Source organism: Stenella coeruleoalba (genome assembly GCF_951394435.1).
Source record: "Stenella coeruleoalba genome assembly, chromosome: X".
Lineage (NCBI taxonomy): Eukaryota > Metazoa > Chordata > Mammalia > Artiodactyla > Delphinidae > Stenella > Stenella coeruleoalba.
The window spans coordinates 42,030,878-42,050,700 of record NC_137152.1 but is presented as its reverse complement, the minus strand read 5'-3'; the positions used below and the strand labels follow the sequence as shown (position 1 = coordinate 42,050,700).

Below are 19,823 nucleotides of genomic sequence, written 5' to 3'. Positions count from 1 at the left end.
CAGTGAAGTCTGTTTTAGAGAAGGTGGGGACTAAAATCAGACTGCAGCAGTGGGTGAGAAAGTGTACACAGCAACTCAAAAAAATTCTTTTTATAGGTTTGGCCCTGGTAGAACATCTCTGGATAGTACAGTGTGGCTAGGAGTAGGAGAGAGACTTTTCACTGTATACGCTTCTGTACCTTTGGAGTTTCATAAAATGTATAATCAATACCTATTTAAATAAAAGTCATTGTGAAGCTGCATAGGATTAAACAAAGAAGATATTTAGCTCTGAAGTGGCAGAGAGGGGCAGAAAGGAGGCAGGGAAGGTCTTGCAAAGATCAGTGAGCTAGTTTAAATGCTATTGTGAAGGGGAAGGTAGAGAGGGAGAGGTTGAAGATAGTGCAGAAAGAAGAGGGAATTTATTGAGAAGGTAAAAAAAAAAAAAAAAAAAAGATGTGACCCAGGTGGAAAAGCTGACTTTACAAAGAAGGAAAGATAGTTCTTTCGTTGTAACAGGAGGAAAAGAAGGATGCAGAAGGAGGTAGATTTGGTGTGAGAAGTTGAGGTAGTTCCCATCTGATTACTTCATTTTGTCTAAGAAGTAGGAGGCAGGGTCATTTGCTGAGAGAGAAGAGGAAGGCAGTGGGGGGTCAGAGATTTGAAATAGCCATTGTGGATGATGGTGGAGAGAACTGAGCAGGGAAATACAGGAGAATTGTCAGGCAGCATGACCCAGATTTTTTAAAATAGACTTTATTTTTTAGAGTAGTTTTAGGTTCCCAGCCAAGTTGAGTGGAAGGTACAGAGGTTTCCCATATGCCTCCTGCCCTCACATGCATAGCCTCCCCCGTTATCAACATCCCCCACCACCAGAGTGGTACATTTGTTAAAGTAGATGAACCTACATTGACACATGATTATCACCCCAAATCCATAGTTTACATCAGGATTTACTCTTGTTGTTATACATTCTATGGGTTTGGGCAAATGTATAATAACTTGTACCCACCATTATGTCATTTTAGTAGCAGAATAGTTTCACTGCTCTAAAAATTCTCTGTGCTCTGCCTGTTCATCTCTCTTCCCCCCCCAATCCCTGATGACCACTGATCTTTTTACTGTCCCCATAGTTTTGCCTTTTCCAGAATGTCATGTAGTTGGAATCATATAATATGTAGCCTGATTGGCTTCTTTCAAAGTTTCTTTCATGTCTGTTCATGGCTTGATAGCTTTTTTTTTTAGTGCTGAATAACATTCCATTGTCTGGATGTACCACAGTTTATCCATTCACCTACTGAAGGACATCTTGGTTGCATCCAAATTTTGGCAATTATGAATAAAGTTGCTATAAACATCTGTGTGCACGTTGTTATGTGGACATAGTTTTCAATTACTTTGAGTAAATGCCAGAGAGCACAATTGCTGGGTTGTATGGTAAGAGTATGTTTAGTTTTGTAAAAAACTGCCAAACTGTATTCCAAAGGGGCTGTTTTTTGCATTCCCACCTGCAAAGAATGAGAGTTCCTGTCGCTCCACCTCCTGGCCAGCATTTGGTGTTGTCAGTGTTCTGGATTTTTGGTTATTCTCATAGGTGTATAGTGATATCTCATTGTTTTAATTTGCATTGTCCTATTGATACAGGATGTGGAGCACCTTTTCATATGCTTATTTGCCATCTGTATATCTTCTTTGGTAAGGTGTCTGCTCAGATCTCTTACCCATTTTTTAATCAGGTTGTTCATTTTCTTATTGTTGAGTTTTAAGAGTTCTTAAGAGTTCTTTCTGTTATATTTTGGATAACAGTCCTTTATCAGATATGTCCTTTGCAAATATTTACTTCCAGTCTTTGGCTTGTCTTTTCATTCTCTTGACAATGCCTTTCACAGAATGGGTTTTTAATTTTAATGAAGTCCAGCTTATCAGTTCTCATTTTTCATGGATTGTGCCTTTGGTGTTGCATCTAAAAAGTCATTGCCAAACCCAAGGTTATCTAGATTTTCTCCTATGTTGTCTTCTAGGAGTTTTATAGTTTTGCATTTTATATTTAGGTCTGTGATCCATTTTGAGTTCTTTTTTGTGAAGGATATAAGGTCTGTGTCTAATTCCATTTGTTTGCATGTCCAGTTGTTCCAGCACCATTTGTTGAAAAGACTGTCTTTGCTCCATTGTATTACCTTTGCTCCTTTGTCAAAGATCAGTTGACTATATTTCTGTTGATCTATTTCTGGGCTCTCTTTTCTGTTCTATTGATCTGTTTATTCTTTCATCAGTACCACACTGTCTTGATTACTGTAGCTTTATAGTAAGTCTTCAAGTCGGGTAGCATCAGTCCTCCAACTTTGTTCTTCTCCTTCAATATTGTGTTGGTTTTTCTGTGACTCAGATATTTTGGACAGTGTGAATTTATTGTGGCACCAATCCAATGGATGATTTTTCTCTAGCCATGTCCAATGGTCCAATGTTATATAGTTGGATTGAGCCAGGGTTGGGATTTGCACTTGGGAGTGATGTAAAGGCAGTGGGGCAAGTGAGTTGAAGGTATCTGTAAGAGAATGGTTGAAGTGAGGAATGATGAAATCTATGAACTAGATAGGGAAGAACGGTGAAGGCAACAGCAGTTGAACAGGTGAAAAGTAGGATCAAGGGATTTTTGAGGGCAAAGAACAGGTGTAATGAATGAGAGCTGGATGGATGTACTTGTGGTCAGAGTGTGATGTATGCATTTCATATTCCAGAGGTGAAGCAGTTGCAAGTGTTGACAAGGTCTGGGTGATGGCCATGAGAGTTGATAGCTGAAATGGGAGTGGAGGCAGCAGTCTCTGAAGATGAGAAGGTCAATGAGCTAAGAGGCTGGGATATTAGGCCTTTATATCCATAATTATGTCACGTGGGAGGCTGGCAGGACTTGGGATGAAGAAGAATCTGTGAGCAGGTTCTTCAGTGAGTGAAGAGGGTATGTTGGGGAGATGAGTAGCTGATAGTGAAGAGGTATGTTGGGGAGATGAGTAGCTGATAGTGAAGAGGAGTGGGAAGAGCTATTGTTGGATGATATGAAACTCAGAGGAATAGGAGATCTTATACAAGGATAGAGGAGAGATGATCTCAGAGTCTCACTGGAAAGTGAGGGGGATGTTCACCCCCAGCCCAGCCCTGAGTTAGAAGGGTCTGGGAGAATGTACAACTTCTACCTGACCGGGTTCTAACACAGTGCTTCTTAGATTATCTGAGGTGAAGGACCCAGGGTATTTTGGTTTTTTTTTTAAATTTCCAATTCATAATAGACCAATCCTTTTATAAAATAAAATGTCCTCAATTTATTGATGTGCAACAGGTTTACAGGGTTAGCACTCGGGAAGGTGGTGGGGTCCTGATCCTAGGAAGTCAGTCTTAGCCGAAATGGTTGGAACTCTGCCTTATTATTATGCTCCCTGTTCTCTGTGGCTGACCAAAGATTTTAGGAGATCTTAGCCAGAAGTTTTTTGGAGGGCTGCCGATGACTTCTTTGACGAGGAAGGCTTTAAATTTTGTGAGATTACCAGCTCACATACATGCAAACTCAGATTTTCAAAATTAAATAAATCTTTCTCAGACATTACAGTATGAAATAAATAACACATGTTCATTGTAGAAAATTAGAAAATACATTTAAGAGAAAAATGGTTACCATAATCCTTCACTCAGAGGGAACCACTGTTGACTATAAAATACTATTTTCATTTAATAAAGTAAATAGCTCAATAAAGTTTAAATGTTTGATTTTATGTTGAAATAATATTTTAGATATATTGGTTAATAAAATATTAAATTATTATTAAACTTAATTTCACCTGTTTCTTTTTACCTTTTTAATGTGGCTATTAGAACATTTAAAATTACATATTTAACTCACATTATATTTCTACTGGACAGCACTGCTCTAGAGTCTCTTCCAGCTTTGACCATTCTGAGTCTTAATGAAGCTTTATTGTCTGTACATTTTTAGCTCTGTCATAATTATTTTAGACCATTTGGTCCAATAGAACTTTTTGCGTTGACAAAAAAGTTTGATAATCTGCCCAATATGGTAACCACGTGTGGCTACTGAGCACTTGAAATGTAGCTAGTGTGATGAAGGAACTGCATTTAAAATTTTACTTAATTGTGTACTGAACAGCACAGTTCTAGACCTTACGAAAAGTAAAATTTCCACAAACCTTGTCTGATTTTCTCTTTTCTAGTTGTGTTGGTGTTGAAGAGGAGAAGGCTGCTGACATTGACCTCTACCACTGCCCCAATTGTGAGGTCTTACATGGGCCCTCCATCAGTAAGTAGATCTTGGAGTTTTTAAGAGAAGGTAGTCCAGAGGAGAGACAAAGCAAAGGAAGCTTGGAAGGAAAATTGCCTTTTTGTCAGTGCTTCAGATTTGTCTCTCTTGGGAAATAGCAGAAGCCTGTGTAGGCCCTGCAGGCCAGCAGCTGCTCCACTGAGAGGGCAGAAGTGCAGAGTTTCACCTCCCTCCCTTACTTAGGGATTCCCCAGAGGAAGCACCTATCCTCACCAAGAGCTTTCCTGAGACTGTGAGGGCCTCCTTGACTCCAGATGATGCAAGGGGTTGTTAGATTGGAAGAGAAGCAGGATCTGCTGAGGCGTTTGCTCTTGGAACCATAGCTTGTAGCCATTTTGACTGACAGTGTCTTGTCTTTTACTGACTTAGTGAAAAAACGCCGTGTATCTTCAAAAGGCCATGATACACACAAGGGGAAGCCAGTGAAGACGGGAAGCCCTACGTTCATTCGAGAGCTTCGGAGTAGGACCTTTGACAGGTGAGGACCCCGTACTCCAAGGGCCAGTGAATGCCAGGGCTCTGGGAAGCTGGGGCCCATCTCTTCCCAGCTTTCCCACTGGCTGTCGCACTGGGTACCTCCACCATCTGGGGATGTCTGCAGGGCTCTGTGAGTTCCCTCTGGGGAGGGATCTTCTGTTTTAGTCAGTTTCTGAGAAACATTGCTAGAGTTTCATTTGATGTGCAGAGTACATTAAGGTCCACTTGTAGAAACTTTTGGTAGATAGGCAGTTTTCGCCTCAGTCAGGAGAGGATATTTACATGCACCCAGGGAATGCTATAACTAGAAGGAGTCTTAAAAATCAGACAGTTTAATTCTCTCATTGTAGAGAAGATGAAACTCTTTGGAAAAAAATTTTTTTTGAGTAGTCATGTATTTCTTTTAAAATCAAGAAAAAATTTTTTTCTTTTAGAAAATTAAGATGGGCTTATTAAATAAATTACTTGAATTGAGCAAAAATAGTGTTAGAAAAGTTAATGAATAAAGCATTCTCTTTTGCTTAGTTTTTAATTCATTTGACCTTTTCCAGCTTTCCTATAATTGAAGTGTTATTTAGGATTATAAGTGTTTCTTCAACTTAATAAATTTTGTTTTATTTATTTAAAGGCAGTGAGTCCCCTTTCTACCCCAGACCCCTCAGGTCCCTTCTCCAGAGTCAACCAATTTCTTGTGCATTCTTTCAGAAATAGTTTTTGCTTATACAAACATATGTGTGTGTGTGTGTGTGTGTGTGTGTGTGTGTGTGTGTGTGTGTCCCCTTGTTTATTAAAAAACACAAACAGAAACACTTATTGTTCTACATCTTGCTTTTTTTAAAATCTAAATTATGGAGATCAATCCATAACAGCATATACAGATGTTCTTCATTCTTTTTCATGGATGTTTAGTACTCCACTGTATGGATGTATAATTTATTTAACCAGTCCTCTGTTGATGAATATTTAAATCAATTCTAGTATTTTGCTATTAGAAAAAAAATGCACAGTGAATGTCTTTGTACTTAGGTTTTTGCATATGTGGGTGAGTATATGTGTAGATTTACTACCTAAAAATGAAATTGCTAGGTCAAAGGGTATGTGCTTTAAAAATGTTTATAAATATTGCCAGATTGTTTTCAAAGTGGCCACACTATTTCATACTCCCACTAGACAATGTGTGAGGGTACCTGTTTTCCTATATCCTGGCCAACACTGTTTATTATCAAACTTTTTTGCCTTTCTGATAAGATAAAAAATGAGATTTCATTGTTTCCACTTGCATTTCTTTAGTTATGAAGGAAGCATGTCTGTTATCGTACATTTATAAGTCATCTTTATTTCTTTCTCTGTTAACTGCCTTCTCAACATTGTTTAACAGTTTTTCTGTTGGGTTACTGCCTATTTCATACTGATTTGTAATAGCTTTCCTTGCAGAAAATTTTAATTTTTACTTAAATTTACTATTACTATTTATAATGATTACTGGGCCTTGTCTCTCCGATAATTTTTCTACTACTCTATGGCCTTATTTTTTCTAATTTGATCTTTGTTCCATCTAGAATTACTTAAAGAGTGAGATAGACTTTGATCTTAATATTTTTCCAGATGTTTGTCCCAACACAATTTGTCAAAAAGCCAGTCTTTTCTCCAGCATGATTTTAAGAAAACCAGAAACTCCTGTTTTCTAGTTAACGAAGTATGTGTGTCAAGAGAGTGGCTATAAAAATTGTTTTTGTTTTTAAATCAGTCTTTTCTCTTTATTTGCCAGTGTTTAAAATGGGGTAGTGCTGCTCTGGGTTAGAGTAATTTAGCTAAACTTGTCAGGTATGTCTTTTCTTCCTGGGCAGGCTGTTGAGTGATTTCTTCCTTTGTCATCTAGAGAAGAGCACCATATTGACAGGCTATCCTGGATTTAGCTTACCACCTCTGCCAGTGACCTGGCTTCTTGCCTTCGATAGGTCATTTCTTCCCTGGCAGGTGAAGTTTATGCCACTCATTAGTTGCCAGCCAACATTAGGTCCCCTCAGGAAGACCCCACCCTTTGGGTGAGTGACAGCATCCAGTGAGGCCTTCAGTAGCAGGGCCTCTAGGGTTCAGGCTTTCTCTCATGTGGCCCACAGCTCAGATGAAGTGATTCTGAAGCCCACTGGAAGTCAGCTGACCGTGGAATTCCTGGAAGAGAATAGCTTCAGTGTGCCCATCCTGGTCTTGAAGAAGGATGGATTGGGGATGACGCTGCCCTCACCATCATTCACTGTGAGGGATGTGGAACACTATGTTGGTAAGCACCACAGACCCTCTTAACTGTGACATTGTTCACTCCCATCAAAACGTATGACCCTTCCCCTCCAGTCTACGTTTTGCATTTCCTTTCTAGCCATCTTGGGAATTTGAGGTGAAGTGCCTTGCCCAGAGTCATTCTTTTTTTTTTTTTTTTTTTTTTTGCGGTACACGGGCCTCTCACTGTTGTGGCCTCTCCCGTTGAGGAGCACAGGCTCCGGACGCGCAGGCTCAGCGGCCATGGCTCATGGGCCCAGCCACTCCACGGCATGTAGGATCTTCCCGGACCGGGGCACGAACCCGTGTCCCCTGCATCAGCAGGCAGACTCTCAACCACTGCGCCACCAGGGAAGCCCCCCCGAGTCTTCTTAGGCAAAGCTGGAACCAAAATCCTAGCCTACCCTTCCTTTTCCTCCTAACACACCACAAAACCCCAGGCTGAGCCCCATCTTTTACCTGGGGAATTCCAAGGATTGTTATGGCCTCTCTGTCCTCTGTTGAGATGAAAAAGCCTTTGACTTTTGCCCTCACATGCTAGTTGTGTTCTGGACATGAGTTTTGGGGGATAGGAAGAGAAGTGAGGAAGCAGGGCCCAGGCAGGTGGATAGTACTGTGAGTGAGACTATGTGTCAGGCAGTTCTGTTGCCTTAGCAGGCCTGGACCTGGCACATAGGTCTAAGTAGAGTGTGAGGAATACCTACCCCCACTTCCCATTTATGCACATACAAATACAGTGAGAAGTTTTCAGTGTAAGGTCATTTTAGGGACTGGTTAGGGGATGTAAGAGTCTTCTCTGATCTCTGGGACGTGGTGCAGAATCCGTCTCTTTACTCCAGGTTCTGACAAAGAGATTGATGTGATTGATGTGACCCGCCAGGCCGACTGCAAGATGAAGCTTGGTGATTTTGTGAAATATTATTATAGCGGGAAGAGGGAAAAAGTCCTCAATGTCATTAGTTTGGAATTCTCTGATACCAGGTAAGAGGGAGAGGGGTAAGTAAAAAGCCTCACAAAGTGCCTAGGACTTGTGATATACTGAGTGTATATTAGTGTTCCTTTCCCTTCTTCCCGGTGGTTTCTTCCTTTGGGATGAGGAGCTGGTTTATACTTTCTAGGGTAGCTGCTCACATTATAACAACCAAATCATATTTCTCCTTTACAATTTCTAGCATAGGATAGATTATACAGTAGCTATTTTAATTTTTGTTTCCTTCAAGATTTAGGACAGCTTTCTTAGACCTTTTTTTGGTGTTTAGATTGTGGCATGGTCACCGTTTAACTCCCAGGATAGGTCCTCTGTCCCAGGTAAACACTTCTTTACCTGGAACTGAGCCCTGAGAGGTTTCTCTAATTGTTCCTCATAAAGAAGACACTACAACATGGGGACAGTACAATACTGTTATACACCATGTGCCAAGTGAGTGGACCCGGGTGTGGAGATTCTGAGCATTTAGTGGAGGAAATGATCACCTTTGACTGGGGAAGGCTATGGAGCTGGGACTTGGGAATTCCAGAGCTGAGTGGAATGAGGATGCTGACTGGACTTACAAAAATAAGTGTCCTGTGTGCTCTTTGGGATTCTGTGGAGAGAACTTCTTTCTCTTATCTGAGTCTCACTGGGATGGGGGGCATTTTATTCAGGCTTCAGCCTTCAATTCCCAATCAGCTGACATCTGCTCTCCACCCCTTCCTTGATAGGCTTTCTAACTTTGTGGAGACACCCAAGATTGTTCGGAAGCTCTCATGGGTGGAGAACTTGTGGCCAGAGGAGTGTATCTTTGAGAGGCCCAACGTGCAGAAGTACTGCCTCATGAGCGTGCGGGATAGTTATACAGACTTTCACATTGACTTTGGTGGCACGTCGGTCTGGTACCATGTGCTCAAGGTAAGAATGGCTATGGCTTCTGAAGACAGCCAGGCCTTGGGCCTCCCTGTTTGTTTCAGGTGGCAGCATAAAGACAGGCTGCTAAGGCCTACCTGCATCCCAGATTCTATTTGGGTGACATTTCAACATAACTGCTCTATCAGGGTTGGGTACTGAGTGGATATGCCATATAAATTGTCTCTACTTTACAGTTTTGATGGTTAACTTTTATTTTTTTTTAATAACAGCAGATGCCTAAGGTTTTCTCTGACTGTTATCTTAATTGAACCAATCTGTACTCCTAGCGCTATGTATGGAAATGTCCATATTTACTGCAGACATTTCTGGTAACATGAGAAATTCCCTTTCCCCTCCAAGTTTATTGAGTTATAATTTGTATACCATAACGTTCACCTGTTTTAAGTGTATAGTTTGATGATTTTTGACAATTGTATAAATAGTTGCATGACTGCCACCACCATCAAGATAGAGCACGTATGAGATGGTTTTTTTTAATGTCAGCCTTTCTATAGTTTCCCTTTTAGTGGTCGTTACAATTTTATAATTAGCATATTGATTGTCAGTGACTACAAAGGATTTTTGAGGTCTGGAAAATAAATTTCTTAAGTAAGTTTTATTGTTCTCCACCACTGTTCATGCTATTTAGCTTTCTTATCAGAAACGCCAAGGAAAGAGCAGAAAACTTGGATATGGCTCTTGTCCAAATGATCACAAATCTTGAGCTAGTTGTTTTCATTGGTTTATCATGAAGAAATTGGAGTGTGTAAATGAAAGTGCTATTATGCAAATGTTAGATTTAACTTTTTTATTTTTAAATAGTTTCTTTTTCATAGAAAAATTGCAAAAATAATAGGAAGATTTCCTGTGTGCCCTTCACTCAGATTCCCATGTTACTATTTTATTATACTCTTTCTTTCTCTGAAGCAAACATAATAAAATGGTTTTATATAAATATTTTTTCTGAAACACCTGAGAGTAGTTTCAGACAAGGTGTCCCTTTATCTCGTAATAATTCAGTGTGTATTTCTTAAAAACAAGGGTATTCTCTTATATAACCACAGTATAGTTATCAAAATCAGAAAATTAATATTGATATAATACTGTTATCTAATCTACAGATCTGATTCAAATTTCTCTAATTGTACAGTAAATAATTTCTAGTAGATAATTTTCTACATTGAAATGTATTATGAAATATTGGTTAAACTAATCAAGCTATGGGTTGGGGATATTTTTGTGCTAGTGGGTTTTTTTCTTTTCTGCCAAATTATCTATCTGGTGATTATCCAGGCAAAACATAGTTAGGAAATAATATGTTCTTCCAACAGATAATCATCCAACATATAATCTTACAGAAGTCCTTGGGTGATTACTGAACTTTTAAACTTTTATTAGCTTTGATTGCAGGTGTGAGAAGGAATGCTCTCTGTAAATGGCATTTAAAGGCAAATTCAATTTTCTTCTCATTAGTAATGTGGCCTTAAATTCTCCTAGGGCTAGTAATATTGATCTACTCATCTATAGAGGCCATTTTTCATTTGGCATTGCATCTAAAATAGGAGCCTTTGGTGTACATTTGTCTTAAGTTGACAATTTTGTTTGAAATGTCCTTTCCAAATTGTTTTTGTCAGTTTTATAGAAGCTTAAAAGTACAAACTGCAAAAGGACTTCTGAAGTTTTCCAAATATATATATAAATGATCCTTGGACAGAAGGAATTCTAGCATACTACATGGTCTTGGAACATGAGAGAGAGAATATTCTTTTGGAGACTCCCAGAAGACTTCTCTGGAAACCTTTGATATTTTTGACATGTCAATCTTTCTTTGTTTCAGGGTGAGAAGATCTTCTACCTGATCCGCCCAACAAATGCCAACCTGACTCTCTTTGAGTGCTGGAGCAGCTCCTCTAACCAGAATGAGATGTTCTTTGGGGACCAGGTGGACAAGTGCTACAAGTGTTCTGTGAAGCAAGGACAGACACTTTTCATTCCTACAGGTCTTCCCTGGGCTCCTCTGGGAGGGTTTGAGGAAGGTGGGAAGAGGAAGAGAGCTTGTGGCACTGGAACCAACCCCTTCCCATAATGTGTTGATCTGATTATGTGAGATATCCCTCTCATATCAGTTGAAGGCTCAGAAGTGGACATCAAGAAAATTCGAGTGGTGGCCAGTGGGCAGTGTGGTTTCTTGGGGAGGTCCAGGAGGAAGTTGATAGCTCCTTTGCACTGGACTGATGTCAACTTGGTGGACAGATAGAAAACAGGACTCTTAGCCCCATGACTCTAGAGATAGTGACTGAGAGACTGGCATTGTAGACTATAAGTCAGAATGACCTGGGTGGGGGTAGGGTTTTTTTTTTCCCAAAACAATAAAGGCCTAGGCTTCACCCCTAGAATTATGAAATCGTTGGTCTGGGGTGGGATCTGAGTGTATTTATTTTGAAAAAGTCCCCATAGTTGTCTCAATTTGGGGAAAGTTGACATCTTTAGTATGTTGAATCTTCCATGAACACATATGTCTTTCCATTGATTTAGATTTTTCTTGACTTTCTAATTTCTTAATTCCTTGATTTCAGAATTAGTGTTAAATTTTCTCAGAATGTTCAATAGAATTCTCTACTGCAGCCACATGGACCTGGAGATTTCCTTTTTGGGAAGTTTTTAATTAACATTCAATTTCTTTAAACCTGTATTAGGCTATTCAAATTATCTATTTCATATTGAGTGAATTGTAAGTTTGTGCTTTTCGAGCAATTGGTCCATCTTATCTAAGTTGTCAAATTGATGTGTGTAGAGATAGTATTTCTTTATTATTCTTTTGATATCTTCCAAGTCTCTAGTGCTACCCTGTGTTTCATTCCTGATGTTAGTAATTTGTGCCTTCTCTTTTATTGTGTGTTAGTCTTAATGGAAGTTTGTCAATTTTGTTGAACTTTTTAAAGAATCACTTTTTGTTTCACTGATTTTCTCTGTTGTCTTTCTGTTTTCAATTTCATTGATTTCTGCTTTTATCTTTGTTTTTCCTTCTTTCTGCTTGCTTTGGGTTTATTTTGCTCTCTTTTTCCTGATCTTGAGATGAGAGCTTAGATTATTGATTTCAGACTTTTCTTCTTTTTTTATAATAAATTTATTTTATTTATTTATTTTTGGCTGCATTGGGTCTTTGTTGCTGCGGATGGGCTTTCTCTAGTTGCGGCGAGTGGGGGTTACTCCATTGTGGTGCACAGGCTTCTCATCACGGTGGCTTCTCTTGTTGCAGAGCACGGGCTCTTGGTGTGCGGGCTTCAGTAGTTGTAGCACGTGGGCCCAGTAGTTGTGGCTCGTGGGCTCTAGAGCACAGGCTCCATAGTTGTGGCGCATGGGCTTAGTTGCTCCGCAGTATGTGGGATCTTCCTGGACCAGGGCTCGAACCTGTGTCCCCTGCATTGGCAGGTGGATTCTTAACTACTGCGCCACCAGGGAAGCCCTTTTCTTCTTTTTTTTAATATAAGCATTTAGTGCTATAAATTCCCCCCTTAGCACTGATTTAGCTGTGTCACATATTTTGATATGTTGTATTTTCATTTTGTTAAATGTGCCTTTAAAAAAATTGAGATATAGTGCACATACCATAAAAATTACCACGTTAAAGGGTACAATTCAGTTTTTAAAAAAATATTCTTGAAGTTGTGCAAACATCACCACTATCTAATACCAGAAAGTTTTCTTCACTTCAAAAAGAAACCCTGTACCTGTTAGCAGTCACTCCCCATTCCTTCTTCCCCCCCAGCCCCTGTCAACCCCACTTCTGTACTTTTCTCTGTGTATGAATTTGCCTTTTCTGAATATTTCATGTAAATGGAATCATGCAATATGTAGTCTTTTATGTCTGGCTTCTTTCACCCAACATAATATTTTCAAGGTTCATCCATGTTATCAGTACTTCATTCTTTAAATGGCTGAATAATAATTCCATTGTATGGATATACCATATTTTGTTTATCCATTCATCATTTTATAGACATTTGGGTTGTTTTCACTTTTTGCCTATTATGAATAGTGTTGCTATGAACATTCATGTACAAGTTATTGTGTTAACATATATTTTCAGTTCTCTTGGGTATATCTACCTAGGAGAGGAATTGCTGAGTCATATATATGGTAACTCTGTGTTTAACTTCCTGAGGAATTGCCAGACTGTTTTCTAAAGCAGCTGCATTTTCCACCAACGATTTATGAGGGTCTCAATTTTTCCACATCCTACCCAACAGTTGTTTTTGCCTGTCTTTATGATTATAGCCATCCTAGTGGGTGTGAAGTTGTAGCTCATTGAGATTTTAATTTGTGCTTCTCTAATGGCTATTGATTTTGAACATCTTTCCATGCACTTATTGTATGTTTATATATCTTTTTTTGAAGAAATATCTATTCAAAACTTCTGCCCATTTATTTATTTATTTATTTACTTGATTGTGCCAAGTCTTATTTGAGGCAAGCAGGCTCCTTAGTTGCGGCACACGAGCTCCTTAGTTGTGGCATGTGAACTCTTAGTTGCGGCATGCATGTGACATCTAGTTCCCTGGGCAGGGATCAAACCCAGGCCCCCTGCATTGGGGGTGTGGAGTCTTATCCTCTGTGCCACCAGGGAAGTCCCTGCCCATTCCTTAATTAGGTGATTTGTCTTTCTATTGTTGAGTTGTAAGAATTCTTTAAATATTTTGGTTTAGACCTTTATCAGATGTGTGATTTGCAAATACTTTCTCTCATTCTGGAGGTTGTCTTTTTACTTTCTTGATGTTGTTCTGTGAAGCCCAAGAGTCCCGTTTATCTGTTTTTTTTCTTTGCTTGTGCTTTTGGTGTCATATCTAAGAAACAATTGCCTAATTCAAGGTCATGAAGATTAACACCTGTGTTTTCTTCTGAGTTTTCTTTTTAGTTCTTACATTTATGTCTTTCATCCATTTCAAGTTAATTTTTGTATATGGTGTGAGATATGGGTCCAATTTCATTCTTTTGCATATGGATGTCCAGATGTCCCAGAACAATTTGAAAAGACCATTCTTTCCCCCATTGAATTGTCTTGATACCTTTGTCAAAAATCAGTTGACCATAGGCCATGTATTGGTTTATTTCTGGACTTTGAATTCTATTCCATTGATCTGTATGTCTGTCTTTATGACAGTATCACACTGTCTCAAGTTATTGTACACTTGTAGTAAGTTTTGAAATTGGGAAGTGTCAGCCTTCCTGGGCCCCTTGAATTTCCATATGAAGTTTTCAGCTTCAGGTTTTATATAGATTTTTTTTTTAGTGTTTGCTCTAGTTTTATGTATATATGTATACATATATAGATATATATGTATATGTACATAGACATAGACATATACACATATATCTATGTATATGTACATATATAGATAAATATGTATATGTGTATATATGTATATATGTACATACATATCTATATGTGTATATTTATATATACATATATATCTATCTTATGACAGTCTACTGGTACTGACATTTTACCAGTTTGAAGAAAGAGTTGAAACCTTACCTCTTTTCTCATCTCTTTACCCTTACCATATGTAATGTATTTGTCTTAAATATTTCCTCTGCATACATTAGAGCTACATCACATAGTGTTTTAATTTTTGTTTCAGCTGTCAAACATAATTTAGAATATCCAAGAGCAGGAAAGTCTATTGTATTTACCTGTATTTTTACTCTTCCATTGTTCTTCCTTCCTGGTGTTCCAAGATTCCTTCTCTTATCATTTCCTCTCTGTTTAGAGTTTCAGGGTAGATCTGCTGGCAACAGATTCTCTTAGTTTTCCTTCATCTGTAAATGTCTTGATTTCCCTTTCACTCTTGAAGGATAGTTTTGCTGGGTATAGAAATCTGGGTTGATATTTTCTTTCAGCACTTGAATGTTGTGCTGCTTCCTTCTGGCTTCTGTGGTTTCTGATAAGATTTTGGCTACCCTTTAAATTGTTTTTTTCCCTGTATGTGTCATTTCTTGCTACTTCCAATATTTTTTCTTTTTTATTTAGTTTTTCAGCAGTTTGACTATCATGTGTCTTGGTGTGGATTTCTTTGGGTTTATACTGTATATGTTCATCAAGCTTCTTGAATGTGTAGGCTTATGTCTTTTGCCATATTAGTGAAATTTTTAGGTATTATTTCTTCAAATACCTTTTCATTCCCTCACTCTAACTTTTCTTCTGAGTCTTTGATTATACAAATGTAACACATTTTGCTGTAGTCCCACAGGTTCCTGAGGGTTTTTTTTCTGTCCCATTGCATGGTTCTTTATTTTTTTGTCTTTTTTATTTTTACTGGCACATAGTTGATTTACAGTGATTCAGGTGTAGAGCAAAAAGAGACTCAGTTATATATATAGTATCTATCTTTTTTCAGATTATTTTCTATTATAGGTTATTACAAGCTATTGAATATAGTTCCCTGTGCTATACAGTAGGTCCTTGTTGGGTTCCTGAGTTTATTTTTCTCTCAGTCTATTTCTTCTCTCTTGTTCATATTGGGTGCTTTCTATTGTTCTGTTTTCAAATTCTCTGATTCTTTTCTCCATTGTCTCCATTCTTCTGTTGAGTCCATTGTTTCATTATATATTTCAGATGTAGTATTTTTTAGTTCTATAATTTGTACTTGTTTCTTATTTATAGCTTCTCTTTCTTTTGTTTGTTTGTTTCCAGCATGCTTGTAATTGTTCGTTGAAGCATTTTTATGATGACTCCTTTAAAACTCGTGTTATATAATTCTAACATCTTTGTCGAACATTATATTGTATAATTCTGGATTTTCTTTTCTGTTACTCAGATCTGTTTGTCTATTCATATATCAGTATCATATTGATTTGATTACATTGGTTTTATAGAATGTTTAATATATGATGAGGCAAGCCATGCCCCCCTCCTCCTACCCCCATACCCATCTGCTTTTCTCTTTTATAGTTTTCTATTCCTATGCATTTATTCACCCATCTTTGAATTCTTTGCTGGGTCTCACATGATGTTTATTTTTTTGTACACTGGGCACTTGGTAACTGGTGAATTGAATTTGTCTACCAGAGATTTGAGTTGGATTCATTTGCATCTTGGTAGAAATTCCCACAAACTGGGTGCAATCTACTGAGTTCCACAAGCATTTCATGTCTACTGTCTGCCCCAACATTGGGCTAGGTGCTAGAGATAGAATATGGATAGGCTCTTCAGTACTAATAGACACAATAGAGATATTCACCAGAAGTTTTGGGAGCACAGAGAAGAGCACTTAGTCTGGCCAGAGGTTTGTGAAAATCTTCTCAGAAGAGTGACACCTGAAGAGTAAATAGAGACTGACCAAGGAAAGAAAGGCAGGAAAGCGCTCTCAGATAAAGGGAAAGGCATAAACAAAGCAAAGATGTGTGAAGCAGTTTATGGATACTGGAGCCTAAAGACCAAGGGCTGGGAGCAGATGAAGCTGAAAAGGTTGGCAGGCTGAACTTACTTCAGAGGCAACTGGGGACTACTGAAGATTTATTTGTTTATTTAATTTCTAATGAAATATTTCAGATGTAGCAAGAGATATAAAGAATAATATAATGAACATTTATGTGTTTATAACTCAACTAAAAATATAACATATTACAAACATATTTGAAGCCTTGTATATACCTCTCCTCAATTACATTCCCATTCTGCCCTCTCAGAGCTAGCTGTTGTCCTGAAGTTGATGATATCATTCTCATGCATTTTTATCCCTTTATTACATAGGTATGCCTTAGTAAGCAGTATATAGTATTGTTTTACATGTTTTTGAATGTTATATAAATGGAATCAGATGTATTTTTCTCAACTTTTTCTCTGAACATTATGATTGTGAGATCCATGTTGATACGTGTGGCTATTGTTCATTCATTTCACTTGCTTTCTAGTATTCCATTGTATGAGTATACAGCAGTTTATCTATTCTTCTGTGGATGTACATTTCATTGAAGAGTTTCAAGCAGGAGGTGACATGGGCAGATTTGCATTTCAGATATATCACTTAGGGTTGAGATGTGGAGGATGGACTTCAGAGGTTGAGATTGGTGTGGAGCAGTGGTTTACAAACACTTTGGACTCTGGACCTGTTTATACCCTTAAATATTATTGAGGACCCCAAAGAGCTTTTATTTATGTGGTTTATATTTATTAATATTTACCATATTATAAATTAAAACTGAGAATTTAAATATATTTATTAGTTCATTGAGGAAAAAACAAGAATAAACCCATTACATGTTAGCATAAGTAATAATTTTTATGAAAAATAACTATTTTCAAACTAAAAAAATTTAGTGAAAAGATTGACATTTACATTTCTGCAAATCTTTTTAATATTCGGGTTAGCAGAAAACTTCTGTGTCCTCAAATCTGCTTCTGTGTGTTATGATATCATGTCATGTACCCCTTGAAAAACTCCACTGTATACTGAGGGTTAAAAAGACAAATAACATCTTATTATCATGAACATAGTTTTGACCATGCATATGCTCTGAAAGAGTCTCAAGGAGCCCCAGGATTCTCTGGATCACGCCTTAAAGAACCACTGGTGTTAGAGGAGCCAGTTTGTAGGCTGTTTCAAATAGCATAGGTGAGAGATAATGATGGATCTGAACCAAGCCATTAGTAGGATGGATGGATGAAGAAGGGGAGATGAATATGAGAGAGATGTAAGAAGAAAAATCAGAAGGTCCCAGAAGGCAGTATAGGGTCAAGGGCAAGGAAAATAATTTAGTTTCAACTAGGTACATCCTTCACAACCAACCTGTGAAGTGGATATTTAGATATAGAAAACGGCAAGATTTGAACCCAGGTCTGTCTAACACAAAAACTCTTTGTTTTACCTAGTGCAGAGTTAGAAGGGGTAGTCATGGCAAGGAGGTGATGCCTTTCTTAGCAATAAGAGAGAGGGTGGGTGAGGCAACGAAGAGATTTTGAAGTGCAGAGAAGGGAAGTAGAAGGAGTTTATTAACCCCCAGGTTGGTCCAGTTCAGGGTTATAATGATGGCAGACTTGGCTAGGATGGGCGTTGGGAGAGTGGAGGAAGCTAGAATGTTCTGAATTACTGCCAGGCTGGCTGGTCTAAGGAGTTGTGTTTGAGCTGAGTGGGCAGTGGTGATGTCCAAAGAAGAAAGGCCCTCTGCCAGCTATGTTTTTTGCCTTGTTACACTGCAGGATGGATCCATGCTGTGCTGACCCCCGTGGACTGCCTTGCCTTTGGAGGGAACTTCTTACACAGCCTTAACATTGAAATGCAGCTCAAGTGAGTCCTGAAGCTCTGGTGATCCCGAATTGGCCATTCCCATCTGCTAGAGTCCTCGAGTTCTCCGGTATTGTGAGGAGTGCAGCATAGAAGGGAGGCAAGATGATCAGAAAGGAATGGATACTGGTTTCTGATGATGTTCAGTCTGAAGATGAATACCTCTTCCTCACTTAGTAGTTATGTGAATTTTGTCAAGTCACATAAACTTTGAGCCCAAGTTTCCTAACCCATAGAGTAAGGTCTTAGAGGGTAGTTGTGAGGATTAAAGATAATGGATACAGAGCATCCAGAGCAATACCTGATACATAGTAGGTGCCTAGTAAACAGGGTCCTTGTTATCATTGTTATTGTTGTGCCTACTTCCTCCAGAGCCTATGAGATTGAGAAGCGGTTGAGCACAGCAGACCTCTTCAAGTTCCCCAACTTTGAGACCATCTGTTGGTATGTGGGAAAGCATATCCTGGACATCTTTCGAGGTATGGAGCCCTTTGCCAACTGTCCTTTTTGCCCTGCTGCCCTGACCATGTGTGTGTGCACATGTGCACATAACCATCACCTCAAATCAAGATACAGTACCCATCACCACAAAGATCTTTGTAGTGTTACCCATTTATAACCTCACCCACTCTCTCCCCCTGAACTATCCATAACTTCAGGAAACCACTGATCTCTTTTTCATCTCTGTAATTTTGTCATTTCAAGAGTGCTATAAAAATGGAATCAAAGGATGCGATCTTTTGAAATTGGCTTTTTTACTAATCGTAATGTAGGGTAGGGCATGGATTTTAACTTTTTTATTTAGCAAAGGGGACTGAGAAAATTGGATCACAGTGAAATTATTCCTATTTCCTGCCAATTAAAATAAGAAACTCAATCGGTATAGTGTCAGAGTTCCCTGGACGTGCTTCCCCTGGGGACAAGGCCCAGTCCTGACTACCCATCATTGGTTTGGTTCCTGGGTATCAGCCCAGGTAGAAGCCAACCTGCTGGGTTTCCTCTTTCCTGGTCTGCTTGGAAATAGAGTGGCTCCCTTACTCAGACCTGAGATTCTTCAAGGTGACTTGGCCAGGAAAAGTTACAAAGAACCTCAGAGGCCAATGAGTACACTCTCTTATGAAGTACCTCAAGCCCTTATTCTGCCATCTAGACAGACCGTCACTTAAATGTTCATTCAGAGGCTGGATGACTAACTGCTTATTATTTTCTGTTCTGAACAGCTTAGTTCAGTAGAAAATTCTTTATTGAGCCTAAATCTGGATGTTTGTTATAACCTCCTCCTGGAGTAACTCAGAACAAGGCATTAATGGCTCTTCAGATCTGTGTAGGTGGCAGTTGTCCTCCTGAGTGTTCACATTTTGAAACCCAAGAGGCAGAATAGTGTAGAAGGAGCACAGGCCTCAGATTTAGACAGATGAGGTTTCAGTCTTGGCTTTGGCACTTACCAGATGTGGCCTTTGGTTGTCTCTTTGCCTCTCTGAGCCTCATTTCCTGAACTATAAAATGAAGATAATGGTATCTGGCTTATAGGGTTGGGTATAGGATTAAATGAGATAGTAGATGTCAAGGTAGTCATAAAATGAACACCATTATA

The 19,823-nt window shown here is 38.7% G+C and overlaps 1 protein-coding gene across 4 annotated transcripts in view; it reads left to right on the top strand.

Annotated features, from left to right (window-relative positions):
• The window catches only part of PHF8 (PHD finger protein 8), a 93,099-nt gene that overhangs the window by 15,495 nt on the left and 57,781 nt on the right, over positions 1-19,823 (top strand). For all 4 annotated transcript variants that reach the window (XM_079909802.1, XM_079909801.1, XM_079909803.1 and 1 more), the window contains exons 3-10: positions 4,200-4,285; positions 4,676-4,784; positions 6,904-7,064; positions 7,900-8,041; positions 8,762-8,948; positions 10,783-10,945; positions 18,145-18,232; positions 18,602-18,708. In XM_079909802.1, the coding sequence (XP_079765928.1) occupies positions 4,200-4,285; positions 4,676-4,784; positions 6,904-7,064; positions 7,900-8,041; positions 8,762-8,948; positions 10,783-10,945; positions 18,145-18,232; positions 18,602-18,708 (1,043 nt within the window). The remainder of the gene's footprint in view (positions 1-4,199; positions 4,286-4,675; positions 4,785-6,903; positions 7,065-7,899; positions 8,042-8,761; positions 8,949-10,782; positions 10,946-18,144; positions 18,233-18,601; positions 18,709-19,823) is intronic.